This window comes from Heliangelus exortis, chromosome Z, assembly GCF_036169615.1.
Source record: "Heliangelus exortis chromosome Z, bHelExo1.hap1, whole genome shotgun sequence".
Classification (NCBI taxonomy): domain Eukaryota; kingdom Metazoa; phylum Chordata; class Aves; order Apodiformes; family Trochilidae; genus Heliangelus; species Heliangelus exortis.
The window spans coordinates 57,772,228-57,789,405 of NC_092454.1; the positions used below are offsets into that span (position 1 = coordinate 57,772,228).

The following is a 17,178-nucleotide window of genomic DNA, read 5'->3' on the forward strand; positions in this document are numbered from 1 at the left end:
GATCTCAGGAGAGTTTCAGTTCAGTCTTTTAATATTTCATGAGTCATGAATACAAACATCAGCCTTAATGAAATTGTCTCCTGTATTTTTAGTAAGCCATACCATATGTCTCAAATTACTCCTGTACTTAAGCAATGGAAAAATTATTGCTGAGAAAAACCAACTCCCCCAAACACTGTTTGTATGTGTTTTCATAGTAGGATTATTTGTACTTACATTTAAAAGTAAAGCTCTGTGAAATCTAATTACTAGTTCTTGTACTTACATGATGTAGTAAACTGAAGCATACAAATGCAGCTTCCATGGGGAAAAAAAAAAAAGGAGTAATGTAGGGGATCAGGTTTTCAAAAGAGCTCAGCATGTAAGAACTCTATTTCATCTTGATAGTATAATGGCTTTTCTACAATTGTTTCCTACAAGGTTACCTTACATTTGAGTCTTGTAGAGAAAATCCTGCTCTGTAGCAGTATTTCAGAAGTAATTTGTGATTAAATAGAGTGTATTGCAGTGTTTACCCAAAGGAAGCATGTCAGAAGGATATTCTAAGTGTCTGTGAAATGTGATATTGTTGATAATGTACTTGCCTCCTGAATGCCATATCACTTTGTTCAGTTAGCAGGTTAATTTTTATTTACCATGTACAAATTCAGTCTTCTACTTTGCTTTTTCATTTATTTCACAGATCTGATTAAATGCAGCTGAAGGTTGGACATAAAAACTATTTTACAGGACAAATTGTTAATGGTGGTAGTATGAAAGTAGAAAGTCTAGTTGCACTATGCATCAGTAGCAAACTAACAGGAAGCAAAGCCCGAAAACCCAGGAAACAACCTGCAGTGGAATTAACAAGATGCATTTTTAGATAAATACATAGAAATTATTTTTTTAATTTATTTCATATAAATGGTACCTGTTTGTAAGCAGATCATTGGATGTTTATTTTTTTCCTCATGTGCTGTTGAAAGAATGAAGAACAAATGTATTTTATGAATGAAAGACACATTTTAATAAAGCTACTAATATGGACTATGACTGTATGAACAGTAGCCTTGGAGTGGGTTGCACAACATAGAATCATAGAATCATAGAATCATAGAATCATAGAGGTTGGAAGGGACCTCGAAAGATCATCTAGTCCAACCCCCCCTGCCAGAGCAGGGCCCCCTAGAGTACATCGCCTAGGAACGTGTCCAGGCGGGTTTTGAATGTCTCCAGTGAAGGAGACTCCACAACCCTCCTGGGCAGCCTGTTCCAGGGCTCTGTCACCCTTACAGTAAAAAAATTTTTCCGAATATTCAACTTGAACCTCCTATGCTCCAATTTACACCCATTATCCCTTGTCCTATCACTGGTCACCACTGAGAAAAGCCTAACTCCATCTCCCTGACACTCACCCCTTACATATTTGAAAACATTGATGAGGTCACCTCTCAGTCTCCTTTTCTCCAAACTAAAGAGACCCAGCTCCCTCAGCCTTTCCTCATAAGGGAGATGTTCCACTCCCTTAATCATCTTAGTAGCTCTGCGCTGGACTCTGTCAAGCACTTCCCTGTCCTTCTTGAACTGAGGGGCCCAGAACTGGACACAATACTCCAGGTGCGGCCTCACCAATGCAGAATAGAGGGGGAGGAGAACCTCTCTTGACCTACTAACCACACCCTTTCTAATGCACCCCAGGATGCCATTGGCCTTCTTGGCCACAAGGGCACATTGCTGGCTCATGGTCATCATGTATTTCTGAAAACTTTTTCCTACAAAAGGAAGGAGTAAAAAACAGCTCTCTGCATGTGATCGGTGTCACTCTAGGATCAAGTTTGTGGATAGGAACCCTTTGAAGGTAACTCCTTCCTAGGTAACTCCTTATAGTTTTTATAATGTTATGAGTTCTTATGGCATTGTATGCATAATCAAACCTCAAATCCTCAGTTAAATCTGTGGGACAAATTTACAGAATTTTTTGACCCAGCCCCCTGGTTTTGCATATAAGCCCATCTAAACTGTAATTCTTGGACAAGTATGCATTGAAAACTATTGTTTTCAAATTAATTGTATTTCAAAAACTTATGACTTCAGTTTCAGTGTTGATAATATGAACTATGCTTCATAGTCATTATGATTTTGGATTACTTTTAAGTATTCATTATTTCATTATTTTTAATGTATTCTAAAATAGGCTAAAGCTTTGCTATCCCAGAATTATGATATTTCACTCTTTGAAGAGTTGGGTTGTCGAGATCAAGCCTCTGAAAATAGCCACCATTTTTCCAGATTTAAAGCTTGACTGCTAGGTAGGTTGTAGTGAGATATCTCCATGCTTTTGATTTTTTGTAGCATGTGTCATGGTTAAACTAAAGTGAACTAAATTACCATAATATAACTAATGATTTTAAAAAGAGTGGGCAGAGAAGTTTCCATGTACTTTTATTTGCCACATACATATCTTAAAGATTAATCTTTATTTATTTATATCTTTACCATTATTTGCACTTCTTTTATTGTTAATTTTTGAAGGAAGCTTCATTACTCCATTTTCAATAGAGAAGGTTGACAGGAATGAGCCACATAGTGTTTAAACCAGTCTTGACTGTTTCCTTGAGGGGAGTGAGGATGGCCAAATATTGGAATATGAATACTCTGGGTTTATTGGTACACTGAATTCAGTTCATGTTTCATTTTACGTCATTCCCATATGTTATTTTAGGGATTGCAGTTCTTCCTGAGCCTAACACTTATAAAATTTCTCAGGTTTTTTTTATGACTAGTAGAGGTGCTCAGCTCCTGGGGCTTAAAAGCTGTGTGATCCTAGTAGTATAAGCAATTCCTCTGTGTGAACTTACATCTCTAAATCTTGTCTGTGTCTGTGTCTATGTTCGTGATCCTTGTGGTTCTTGATAAGTACCATAGAGTCCCCACTTTTTGTGCTGGTTATTGATAACATTGTTCTGGTGCACCATATTTTCTTTGTTAAGCTGTACTGGTGTCCCTTTCCACTTCAGGGCACAAATAGTTACACACGGTTTCAGCTACGTGTTGCTCTTTTCCTTCAGTCACATTAATCACATTTTATAACCTGTGAGGTACCGAAATTTATTCAAGGGAAGTAATGAAATCTTTCTTACAAGGCCAGCCTTTTCTCAGCTTCTCCACTACTAGCCTGCTTGAGTAGGTTTTTTTCAGGCTTCCAATACTACTGAAAAGACAATGCCTTTCACTGACTTTTATGTCTCTTTACAGTGGTGTCCTGCAAAGATTTCAGGAATTTCTGTGTACACTAGGTGAACAATTAATAGACATTAGTCTATTATTTTAGTCTATTAATATTGTCAAATACAGAAACCAACAGAAAGAAAGAGGAGAATGTGCAAGTTTAGGGGCTGTAACTGTCAAAGTAGTGACGTAAAAAAAGTTAAAAAAAATGGACAGGATAAAATATTCAAAACTGCTCTGTAGATTATTGCTGATGTTCTTCATACACAGAAGGTTCAAAACAGTGATTGTACTATTGTTGTGCCTAGTGTATGGACACATTGTGCTACAATACATGTTAAATTTCAGTAAGCAATTAAAAATATCTTAGGGTCACTTAGGCATTAGAATTTTAATGATCAAAGCATCAGAAAATATTCCTGTTATACGGCTTTATCAGGCTTTTGCTGATTACTTTTGTGGATTATTTTTTTCCTCCCCCCTTGGGAACTGAGATAGAGCCAGCAGCTTGAGGTGTTGGAAATTGGTAGCTTGAGCAGGGGAGTTTTAAAAAAATTAATTAAAATTTGGAGAGGATGAATGGGAGTTAGTAACTTGAAATATCTGCAAGTATCTATTTTTTGTGAAGACTTTTAATAATTATTGTCAATTTATGTGTCTGTGCATTGAAGGTATCCCGAATTAGCAACTGTGTGCAGAAATCCAAATACTCTAATTTTGTATCCCGGGGCTGAAGCAACCAATTTGGAAGAAGTTGTTGTGGTGTCCTCTAATCCATCTGTTATGATCATCATTGATGGAACATGGAGTCAGGCCAAAGATATATTTTACAAAAATTCTCTCTTCCGGCTTCCCAAGCAGGTGAGTTATAATACATAAAAAAAATTTTAAGTGTGTTTAATAGAAGCTTGCTTTCTGACCAGCCAGAAGGGAGTGTTTTTGTGAGAACAAAAATCATGGAGGTCTTTTTTTCCTTCCCAACTGTAACCAGCTGACATGATAGGAAACCTTGAACAGTTAAACAACCTATAAGATTGTGAGAAAGTTGACTGTAAATATTGGGGGTTTTCACTTTGACACTTGAAATTTGTTTTATTTGTTAACACATCTAATTTCATAGTGAGTCATTGTACAAAACTACTGGTTTATGTAGAAAATTTTTGCCAGTTGCCCAAGATGTTAGAGCATGCATAATGAAATACGCATTTTGTCCCCTTGCAGTAGTATTTTTCATTGCACTAACAGGAAAGCTGAAAATAGAATTTTGTAGCCTGTTATGAAAATACCACATTCTTTCCCGTGTATTTGGTCTGCAGCATGTTAAAAACTATCATCAACAAATAGCGCCCAGTTTTGCTGTTTTTTTTTTTTTCTGTGTGGAATATCAACACCTATCCACTTGTACTGTTAATAAAACTTAATCTGTGGTTATACAGTTTTTACATCTGTTCCTGCCCTAGTGAAAATGCCCTAGATTGTACTTCAGTAACATTAGTGTACAAAAATTTCTGTTGCTGCATTGTGGATAGAATGACACTAATTTTCAAGAAAATTTTGGTGAATAATTGAGTGTGGCTTTGGCACAGAAGTGTTGAATGTAAGTTTTGAAGGTAAAACTTATCTCCTGTGACTCAGTTGCTGTTACTAAGTTTTCCTTTGTTATTTGATTTTTATGTCATAGGAATACGCCAGACATCGTTTCTTTATGTACTAAAATGTTATATGTGAGTTTAATGATCAAAGTACAGATGTTCTATGAAAGGATTTAATTTCACATACTGCAGTTTTATGTCCGCATTGAGCCTTGTTCATAACCAACTTCTAAATACACAAATTGGAACTGATCAGATTCTCTGTAAGTCTTGGAAAGGAAACATTTTTTGTTTGCTTGTTTAATAGTATGTCATATGCTTGTCAGTGTAATATGTTACGTTTGAATTTGTTTGGAATCAAATTGCTGCCTTAAGTTTAGTATTGCCAAACTTTGTCAGGCTCCCTCCCATGCTGGTTCTTACAACAAGGTTTGATTCTTGATTTTGCTCCCAACAAGTTCACCTATGGTCATCCTGGTAGAGAGCTGAGACAGGGCAGAGCATGGAGATCAGGGGGTGTTGAAGGGCCTCTTGACCTTTTGAAAGAAAAGATGTGCACCTTCTTGAACTGTTAAATGCCATGAACACAAGCTCTGGTATGAGTAACTATCTTGACTCCAGTGTTTGATCTGTTTTATAACTACTGTGCAGTTTATAATTTATTGTACTTTTTGAAACTTCTGGGAACTTCAGACTTTTGGTATTAATTCACAAATATTTCAGAGTTATAAACTACTTGTTTTCATCAGCTAGCTTGACTTGGCTGTCTGAAAGCATGTATAAAAGCAGTTTTCTCATGGATTAAAATGGGGCAGTTGTCCTGATCACTTGGATTCTTATAAATGGCATGAGGCCTGTGAAATATTTCTACCCATATATTGTTGTAGCAGTGAATCTTAGAGGCAAGTTTTTCAAGATGCATAAATATACTGCCCATGGGGTGGTATAAACAAGGATTTTGTTTCTATTTCCAAAGTATTTCTATAAGACTAGGATAATTTGTCCAGGTGTGATTTGTTTACAAATCTGCCATTTTCACCTGGGGACAGTATTGAAAGTATTTGTAGAAAAAGTACTAATAGTTTTGCTAATGGACAAAATTCTCTTCACAATTTGATCTCCTCTCCGCCAGTGAAAAGATTACTACCCCTTCAGGAGGGGATAGGAAGCAGCAGTTTTGCAAACATAAAAACCAAGGCCTCATGACTATGAATAATTTAAATGGACTACTCTTAGTCAGTGTGGTGCTAATTCAATCAAAAGACTTGCAGTAGACTATAAGTCTTATGAGTAACTTCACGGGATGAAGTCTGTTTCATATCAAACCTGTGAGTTACTTTCAGGCTCTTAATATACTATAGCAATTGGGTTATATTGGTGTAAATTAAACAGAAGAGTAGATTCTAGGCTTCAGTTAAATTAGCACAAGGTGTTGGCGAAAAATATGAAATCTGCATCTAGGAACTTTGAGGGTTGATTCCAGTGTATTTCAGCTTTATTGACAGATCTTGTGGAATTTATTTCACTGCAATCCCCTTCAAATCCTACAGAATATTTCTTATACACTGAGATGCCTGACCAGAGATACATGACTTGCCCTTAAGTGAGAAAGTGTTTCCATTCCTGATATCTTTGTTTGGACCTTACCAGACTGTCCGGCAGTAGTCGTGCTCCTTAATTGTAGTAGTTGTTAGAAATCACAGATCTTTTGAACTGGCTGCTGTCAATTGCAGAGAAGTCTGCTGGGCTTGAATCATAGAATTAATGAATGTCTAAGGTTGGAAGGGTTCTTGAAAGGTCATCTGGTCCCCCTTTTGTAGGAAAGGAAGCCTGGGTGAGGTTTTCTAGCACCTTGTCCAGTCACATCTTGAAAGCCTCTAATGATCAGTACTCCTCTGTTTCCCTGGAGGTTGCTTCAGTGATTGATTGTTCTTACTGTAAAAGATTCTCTTATATTGAGATGAAACCTGTCCTAAGTGCGACTTGTACCTGTTGCTTCTTGTCTGTTCCACATCGCTCCTTGTGAAGAGAGAGCCTATGTACTCTTTGTTGCTGCCTTTTAAATACTGGATTACTGTGATTAAGTCACCCCTGAGTCTTCTCATTTCCAGCGAGAAATGACAAGAAGTATTGCCATCTCAGATAGTAATAAAGATGATGCACCCTTCAAGTCTAAAGTTACTCCGGTGTTTAATTCCATTTTCAAATGCTGGCATTTTGAATCTTAAATTCTGTTTGCATTACACTTGAGAGGGTTGTGTTCCTGATTGTATGTTTGTACTTGAAATAGTTTTGAAGCAATTGGTTTAAACGAGTCTGCCTTGAATGAGTCCCAATAGCACCCTTACCACAGCAGTGTGTGGTCACAGCATGTGCTCTGTATGTGTGGTTATGATCCTGGTAGACAGTGGCTTAAGCCAGTGCTGTTAAGTACTACTGAATTGAACCTAGCTATATAAATACATGATATGAGTATTTACTGAAAGTTAAAGGGGTGTGGACCCCTGTATTTTGGGGGTATTATATCTGTATATTGGCATTTTACTTGCCTAAATTTTTTTATGTGTTGTTGTGAAGTGCAAAATGTAATTAGTATCCCTCAAGCTATTAAAATTTTTGATTTATTAAAATAATAGTAAAAATATGGATTATTTAGCATACAAATGATTCTTCTAAAATTCTGAAATCCTACCACATGAAAAATTATAAGAGAAAAAGACTTTGAAGTGGAAGGACAATTAAAATTAATATAATGAAAGTAAGGTGTGATACTGTGTCAAGAAGCACTTGGAAAAGTGAGCAGTAGTATTGACTCTACTGCACAAGAAGTACTTCACCTTTTGAGACAGAGAGATGTGCTTCAGCATGCAAAACTGAATATTAAGCATTTGCAGGGTATTCCTATTGTTCCTCTTGTGGCTAATTGTTGTATTTCTCTCTATACATCGGTCTGGAAATCTATTTTTTTCCAAAAGTGACAGAACATAATAGAAACAGTTCACTAAAGACAAAAATTGATATTTAAGGCTGCAATGATATTAATGATAAAATGACAGCAGAAGAAGACAGTGTTTTACATTTACATTTACATGCTTAGAAGTAATATTTTGAAAAAGTTTCATTAGAATTAAAATTCTTAATCTTTGCATCTTAATCTTTCTTCGGTTCTGTGAGTTTCAGTGAAATGTGCTTTTCCAAAACATTCATGATATCATAAGAACCATGATGGTTAATAAGCACTTTAAAAATCCAGCTGAAAAAAATATATTGCTTTACTTTAGATTTACTTTAATATTGCTTTAGATTTCATGACAAGATTAAAATGCATTTTTGTACTACAGGAAATGAAAAAAAAATTGCTGTTTACAAACAAATGTGCTCTTACTGTAGGAGGTTTTATCAGAAAATGAGGTATAAATAACATCTACATGTGATTTTGTAGATACTACATATGCTCATAAAAGTTATTTTTGTACAGAATTTTATAACTGTAGGAGCAAAGGTGAGTGTGATGGTGTTAGTTTGAAGCTCTTTTTTTTACATGACCATGGATAAAAACATACATCATAGCCCTGCCAGTTCAAAAATCAGTCTTCCAGATGCTAAATGTTAACAAGGTACTGTGTTCCTTCACTCCCTTCTCACACTATAGAAAGTTTGAGACTCTGCAAAAATGAACTGTCAGATGTGGTTTATCACTGGGGTGAGTCACAGTCATTGTTTCTGAGAAAATTCACAGTTAAGAACCAATGATGCAAATTAGCATACCCTAAGTTCTTGGGGAAAAATAAGAGCAGACAGCAGGAATAAAAAATGTTCCTAGCAAATGCTTCTTTGTGTATACTTTAATTCTGCACTGCATGGATCACAGCTTTTAACTGTTGCAGTTACATCCTGTCTGAATAAACACTGTACTTTTGTGTCCTCTTTTAAAATAGGAAAACAATAGTCTGCTGCCCTTACCCTTCTTTTTAGTGGAATTACATCTCAACTTTTGTTTTAAATGGTTTAATTTCTTTTTGAAAATGAAAAGTACAGTGATTTTTAAAGTATTACACTAATAAGTGTATTAAAATATTTCTTGAAACTACGATGGATAATTTGGTTTTTACTAATTATACCAGTGCTAAAATGAATATTTCGATTGATTTTTATTTTGTATGTCAGTTGGTACTTGTTCATACTCAAATCATAGAATCATAGAATGGTTTCAGTTGGAAGGGACCTTAAAGGTTGTCTAGTTCCAACCACCCTTGCATGGGCAGTGACACCTCCCGCTAGACCAGGTTGCTCAAAGCCTCGTTCAGCCTGGCCTGTAGTACTGTACAAGTTCTAAATTAGAACTTGTGCTATAACTGCAAGCAGTCATCTTTGAGACTTTGTACTGCTCAGTGAAGTCACCAGGTGACCATGGAGCAATACAGAGGATGTGTTCAACTGCTGTGTATGCAACTGAGTATTAAACTAAGTTTGGTCATTTTGTGATGAAATGAACTAGAAGTACTTGTTTAATTCACCATGGCGTCTAAGTAGTTAAAAAAAGCAGACAGGTGGTAAAAAATCATAATAAAACTGTCCATAGGCAAACACCAGAACTCTTATGGATTAAACTGTGTTCACTCTGTGACTGTTCTCTTTCATTTTTCTCCTTGAGCTAGGCATGATGGCCAGCACTAAAGTTTTGTGGGTTTTTCCTGTTTCTACATTATTTCCTCTTTTCTTACATTATAATTCATGTTCAAAAACATTGTAAATGGTTCTTAATCTGAATAAGGAGGTTTTGTTTCATGTTTTGAAACTTTGGTTTGCTAAAGCAGTTTTGTGAGATTAGAATGAGTAGAATGTCATTGTATTTGCAATTTAGGAAGGCAGGGGTTTGTCCCAGAAAGATAATGAGGTAGATGTGAGAATATCTAAAGAAAGGGACTGTTAAAGGAAAAGAAGGGGTAATGTCTGCCTACTTTTTTTATTACCTGTAATTGAAAAAGAAACTTCTATAACTAAAAATCTACAACAAATGGCCATTTTGGTATTTATCCGTGTTCTGTAGGTACAGAGGAGCTGTTTTAGTAATGAAGAATTTAGCTGAGCTTAATTGCATGATAAACTACAAAGATAAAATTGAGGCATTAGAATATGACATTTAAGTGTGTTCCTTCATAGCTTCACTGGTTTTGGATAATAGAAGTTGCTTTATTGAGATACATAGCTTAAGGTGACTTGTATAATTTTTGACATGATTATGTTGGTTATGTCTTACACTCCATGACCTGGCACCCTCTAGAGAAGCACATTATCCCAAGGTGTTTTGCATAGCCACAGCTGAGGAAGAGTCCAAAAGCATTAAGGGTATGCACTGCAGGCTTTCTTGCAACATCTGTTGTGGTTTGCAGAGGTGATAAAGCAAAAGTATTGGAGCAGTAGATGTAATTGATTCAGAGGGAAAACAAGCTGGTTTGTACTGCAGGCATGCTTGGCACAATTAGGCTGGTGGTTTATTGTATGAAGTAATCACAAAGCAGTGTGAGTGAAGCTGCTTCTATTTATGAGTATATAAGCACAGTGTAGTGGGAACAGATGGATTAAAAAAAAGCATTTCACCTTCTACTCCTTCAGCACCAAAAAAAGTTTGAAAAACTTGCCCTAGTGAGAAGCAGATATATAAAAATGTAAGCAAACTATCCCAAGCATTTACTGTCTTATCCAAAGTGGGAAATTTATGAATCAGTTTTGTTTGTTTATAAGTGTTTCTGGGCCACTGTTGTAAATGCACGCATCTGCTATCCAAACCTTGAATGGATCGATTCTATCACCTGATACCTTATTTTCCTTTTTTAAACACCCAGTTAAAATCTCCTTGGGATCACTATGGTAATTCCATATAGTTGTAAAAAAAAAAAAAAAAAAAAAAAAAAAAAAGAGACATCCCTTAAAAATGTGCTACACACTTGGTTTTGGGAAAATGATGGGGGAGGGATTAATGTACTGGTATTAAAAAATTGAAAAATAATTTAAATGAAATATACAATGATACCTGAAAACTGGGTGTTTTCCCTGTAATTTTAATATGACACCAGTTGAGCCAGCAGTTAAGGTAAATATGAGTTCAACTACTCACAAAAGGGATGTAAAGCGTATTTAACTTTTACTTATTTTACTTTTTCTTCTTGAGTTACTATGTAACATTTATACCTATACAAGCTGTAATTCCTGGATGTTCTGTACTCACAAAATACTTTTTAGGCATCTCAGAACAGCGTTGTATGTTTTCATGAAGTTAGAGTATGCCAGTTTTACTCTTAACCATTTTCACAGGTAGTTTAACTGCTTTTAGCTTAAATTGCTGAACGGTGTTCCTGCTTGTGCATGAGTGGGCACATTTTAAGGCCAGAACAATTGTTGCATTAATTTTCACTCTATGATTCTTTGTTGATGCACTCCTCTGCTACTTAATGGGCACAATATCAGCAGCATAATGCTAACAAATAATCATTTTACATTCATCACAGCATTGCTGTGATACGGATATTCAACATATCAATTTCTTTTCCCATCACGCCTTCAGAATTTGTGACTCATCTACTTTATTTTCCTAATACTTCTTTTGTTATATGAAAATTGGTATAATCAGCTAAAATCTGTATTGTTACAGCAAATTTTCAACCCTGGAGGTTTACTGTTCAGTTCAGCTTGCATTCCATGCTTAAATCTACTTGACTAGTCGAAGCACTAGTCCTCAAGACAATTGGTTTTAATATCTGAGTTAAGATTATGCTTGTGATTCTCTCTGCCTTCTCGCTCTTCCATCCCTTTGATAGAATTTATTTCCCTAACCAGCTTCCTCAGAACCTAGGGTGTGACTTAACATATCTCCATGAAGTCTTGCTTGAGCTTTTAAAAAATGAGATGTAGTTTTGAGATAAGGAAATGATTAGTTAATCTGACTTAATGTGACTAGTGTTTTAATACTATGAAATTGTTTCTGTATTTCTTCACCTGCAAGAGGAGTGAGAATACTAAAACCTAACTTAAGAATATGAGCAGAAGCAGCGAGGAATGACAAGACTGGATGTGTGCAGACTTTGTTGTTCAGAGGTTCTGACAAACACTGTCTACAGTAGTAATTTTAGTGAATATTTAGACTTCTTGGTGGTTAGTTTTGAATCAAACTTTCTATCATTTATTTGCAGTAATGTTTGGAGAAGAACAACCTTTAATAGTCAGGTTGTTTCATCTGGTGTAAAACAGGCTTCCTATATGAGCATTTTTAACAAGGGCCATGTAATTTAAAATCATAATTAATTGTTGATCTTTACACCTATTGATACTTGGCACACAGATAAAATATAAGGGTAAGAAAAGGTGCTAGTCTCTTCTATATGTTTGACATCATGATGGGTATATAAAGACATGCAGCCCCCTTCCAAGGAGCTGTCATTCCTACCAATGCTTCAAACTTCCAGGACACTTCATGCAAGAGGTGTTCCCAAAGGAAGGATAGAGTATTCCAAAATAATCTTTTGGCCACAAAATTTAAGTTCTAGAGTCATCAATTTTCCAAGGACTGTCGTGCCTCATTGCCATCTCACCCAATATCCAGTGAAGACTTAGTGTCTAAGTCTGAACATCTCCGTGGTCTAAGATTATTATAGTCCCTGATTGTTCCCCTCGTACTGCATGTTATTGGCTGTATTTCTGTCTGCTCTTCCACATATCCAGGGACGCTGGCGTAATAACTGTCCCAAATAAATTATTTGACAAGGTAAGAACAGTATTAGAAGATCCATGGATAAATATGCAGTATTGGGCGAGCTCTATTGCAGATGTTGCAAATAGATGATGTCACTCACAAGTGTACAGGAGCTATGTACCCACCTGCTTCATGGCTCTCCCAAAGCAATTTGAAGAAGAGTGCAGGGCTTTAAGACAGCTCTCCAACATCAACTCTCTGCCCAATATGCCTACAGTACCAACTCCCTTCCGAGCCAAGTGTGTGTGGATTGGCAGATTGTGCACAGTGCTGCACTGGTACTCCCTTCCACACCCTGGTGCTGTGCCTCTCCTCCCTGACACCCAGTGCGGTACCACTGGTCCTCCCTGCAGCATGGCAGCTGCCTTCTCCCCAGCTTCCCAAGCAAAACCCTCCTGTACTTCTCCCCATCTGCCTTCTGTCCTCCCAGCACAAGGGCCATGCTTATACCAGCCAAAACTGTAATTTGTGGCAAGGCTTGTATGACAAAAGGGCAGGTTCTCCCTCCCAGCTCAGGTGTCCAGCTTCTCCTCCACCCCTGCACTCACCTTCTCCTCCTTCCCCTATGCTCATGGTGACTGCAGGCAGGGAACGAGCAAACATGCACATGGTCCCTCCTCTACCTCCTGTCAGAGACTGCTCTCTGCAGGGTGCTCAGAGCTTCATCTGACACCACACAATGCCCCTGTTAATGTTCAAAGGCTTTGCAGAGCTCTTGGTGCATGAGAGCTCTGTCACTCCTGTGAGAGGTGGGCACAATGCTGGGTGCTGGGGAGGAGCCATGCAGCAGGGAGCCAGGTCATGAGGTGCACTGGTACACTGCTGGGCAGCAGGGAGGGGTGTGCCAGTTGCCAATTGCTGATCCAAGTCAAGTTCTCCTGATGCAGAAGCATCTAGAGGAGAGCTGGTTGTGGAAGATAGTTGGTGATGAACAGTTGTCCCTTTCTGGGGTGCAGAGGTCACTTTTGGCATGTGCCCTTACCAAATAACCTCAATGAGATTGTGCATTGTAAGAAGAGAAACTGCCTTATATTAAACATGGTAGCAGTAGCTGGTCTGTTTTCATAGTGATTGTAATTTTAGTTTATTTTTTGTATAGATGTCATCAAGGGAGCCCACAGTGAATTCATGCTGTTCAGCATATTCTGAAGTAATATAAAGGAGGTTTTACTAGTTAAGTGATAAAATTGCCTCAAGAGATTAAGTTAGTTAGCGTTATAATGAGAGGGGCCAGCTGTGAAAAGTTGTAGAAAGACTATGAAGCTCAGTAACTGGACACCAATATAGCACAGGAAATTCACCGTCGTTAAACGGTAATGAAAGCATACTGCAAAAATTATCCTGATTTTACTTAAAAAAACCCAAAACACAAAACCCATTCTTAACTGTGCACTTTACCAATCAGCAATGAGATTACTATAACCAGGTCCATTACAACCTCAGTTCAGTGCCCGAGATCATTGAAAAAATAAGTTTAATGGTAAACACACATCTGCTTGCTTGCATACTGTCTCTTTCAGGCTCACAGCCCTCCTAGTAAAAAAAAAAAGTTGTCAAAAATTGATGAACTAAAAGAGGTTCAAAGAAAGTCAGCAAATGACACAAGTATGAGGTAGGTTGCAAATAGAAACAGCAAAGACAACTGGAAAGACAGCTGGTCCAGTGTAATAAAAATTTATAAATGCATAGATGACACACAAAAGGTAAATATGGATCAGTTGTTTACTATCCTTGCCAATACATGAAACAAAAGGCATGAAAAGAAATAAGTAGTGAGAAATTCAGACAAAAAAACATTAGTTCTTCATGCTTGTATTCAAGCAGTGTAGGTCTTTACAGCTGGAATGTTTTTGAAGTTCAGAAAGTAACTGACAAAATCACAGAAGAAGGATCCATCAGGGATTAAATTGTTATTAAATACCAAAGGGTCACTTCCAGCCTGTGAGATCACTACATTGTTGGAGGCTAGAAAAACATTCAGCGGAAGTATTGCTGTGTGGACTTTATAATAGGCTTCTGCTGTTTATGCTGGTTTTTTTCCCATTAGGGACAGATGTGAAACCATACTTGGCAAATTAAATACTCTGTTACCCTATCCCTTCCCAATAAGAGGAAGTGGAAAAAATAAATTGGATAGAAAGGTGAAATAATGCAGAGGACAGCGAGCCAGGAGGAGATTGGTACCAAGGTCTTAAGAGGGGCCTTAATTGGGTGGTGGCAGCGTAATTAAGTAGCAACTGATTGTGAGAGAGAGATGGTAACTCATTTTTCCAAGTGCCTCAAATCACAGAATTTTGCAATGCTAATGCAACTACTCTTGTCTCCTTTGGTATTAAAGCTTGTCAAAATTGACTGTTGTTTTTCTTTATGTGTTCTTGAGATATTGATGCACAGTAAGGCTCACCTTTCTCTTGCAGATTCACTAACTCCCTTGCAGATTCTGTCTTTTTTATTTTTATATGCGTTTGATAAAATACATATATGTATTTTTATATGTATTTTTATTTATTTATTTTTATTTTATTATATGTATTTGATAAAAACTACTTTTAGGAAGACAAAAGACAGCCAATATTTTACTCTTTTTTTGCTTTCTATCTGTTCAGCTACTTCTGACATCCCTTAATCAGACATTTGTTTTATTTAATCTTCTCAATCATCTTTTGTGTTATTTGATTTCCTTTTTTTTTTCTTTCTGGTTTTGAATACTGGACTGTTTGACTTTGAAAATATCACATCTGTGATTTCCCAAATTCTGTACTTGATCACATGCCTCTTTTTATTTTAGATTTTCACTCCAGTGCAAGTTGTGTTTCACTATCTCTCCCTGTACATCTTAGAACAACTATTATTAAAGTAATTTATCTTCAGCTTATGAGAAAGCTGAAGCAAACTTTATTTGATCTCCCCACCAGAAAGTTCATAAGGACAAAATCCTTTATAGAAACTGTCTTTTTTTCCCAGATTTTTTTCATAAAAGTTTTAAAATTATTATTTTTAATTATGCCACCTAAATAACTGAGTAAATGCAATTAATTTGGATTTTCTTACGAAGTACGAAGAGGAATAAAATCCCTCATCTCAAGTTCTAATAACAAAGAGCTTCAGCTTTTGCAAAACTGCTGAACTGAGTGTTAAACAGGAGGGAGTGATTTTTACAAGTATCATGGGGAATGCTGTATTGCCCTAATTTCTAATGCAAGACTGGACTTTTTGTGCAGTGCTTGATGATCTACAGATGGCAAAACTGCTCTCATTCTTTTTGTGTGGTACTCTGTGGCTAAATTAAGGAGGGGAAACAAATTGCCTTTAAAACAGCCATTAAGAGTGAGCTGGAGCCACTCTGTTAACTAATGCCATTAACCAAGTTTTGAGAATAATGTAGCTGTAGGAAGCAGAACCCTGCTGTGTGGTTTTGTTACTAGTGGGAATATATGGATAGTCTTACCTTACATGTAGCATGATTTCATTAGTTTTTCAGGTTTGAGTTGTATCTGACTGCACTCTTCCACAAGTCTGATTTCCCTCTTTTCTCTGTAGTCCCAGCATTTCAACTCATTTGTATTCATAGAGTCATAGAGTGGTTTGTGTTGGAAGGGACCCTAAAGATCATCTGGTTCAAACCCCCTTGCATGGACAGGGACACCTCGCACTAGATCAGATTGCTCAAAGCTCCATCCAGCCTGACCTTGAACACTGCCAGGGGCAGTACATCCGTGACTTCCTGGGCAACTTGTTCCAGTGTCTCACCAGGTTTACTGTTGAGAATTTGTTTCTGACAGCTGATCTATATCTACCCTCTTCCAGTGTAAAGCCATTACCCTTCCATAACCCTTACCCCCATCTAAAAAATCTCACCCTAGCTTTCCTGTAGGTCCCATCAGGTACTGGAAGGCTGCTGTAAGGTCTCCCGGGAGCCTTCTCTAGGCTGAACAAGTACAAATTTCTCAACCTGTAGGTTGAGGAGAGGTGCTCCAGCCCTCTAATCACCTTCATGGTCCTCCTTCAGACTCACTCCAACAGCTCCATGTGCTTCTAATGTTGGGGGGGGGCAGAACTGGACAGAGTACTTCATGTGGGGTCTCACAAGTGGAGTACAGGGGGAGAGTCACGGTCCTCAACCTGCTGGTCATGCTTCAGATTCTGCCCAGCATATGGTTGGCTTTCTGGGCTGCAAGTGCACATTGCTGGCTCATGTTGAGCTTCTTATCACCACCCTCAAGTCCTCACCCTCAGGTCTGTTCTCAATTGACCAGACTGTATTTGTGCTTGAAACTGCCCTGAGCCAGGTGCAGAACCTTGTAGTTGGCTGTGTTGAGCTTCATGAGGCTAACATTCTGAAGCCTGTCCTGGTACCTCTGGATGGTCTCCTCTCCCTCCAGTGTGTTGAGCACGGTGGTGTTAGCAAACTTGCTGAGGGGGCACTCGATCCAACTGTCCATGTTGCCAGTAGAAGTCTTAAACAGCACTGGCCCCAGTGCTGACCCCTGAGAAATGCCAGTCATCACCTGGACATGGAACAACTGACCACAACTCTTTGACTGTGACCATCCACCCAATTTCTTATCCACTGAGTGGTCTGTCTGTCAAGTCCATGACTCTCTTATTTAGAGACAAGGATATTGTGTA

At 37.6% G+C, this 17,178-nt stretch overlaps 1 protein-coding gene across 3 annotated transcripts in view; it reads left to right on the plus strand.

The window, feature by feature from the left end:
• DTWD2 (DTW domain containing 2) overlaps positions 1-17,178 on the plus strand; it is a 78,200-nt gene that overhangs the window by 42,959 nt on the left and 18,063 nt on the right. For all 3 annotated transcript variants that reach the window (XM_071730493.1, XM_071730491.1, XM_071730492.1), the window contains exon 4: positions 3,879-4,068. In XM_071730493.1, coding sequence (XP_071586594.1) covers positions 3,879-4,068 — 190 coding nt within the window. The remainder of the gene's footprint in view (positions 1-3,878; positions 4,069-17,178) is intronic.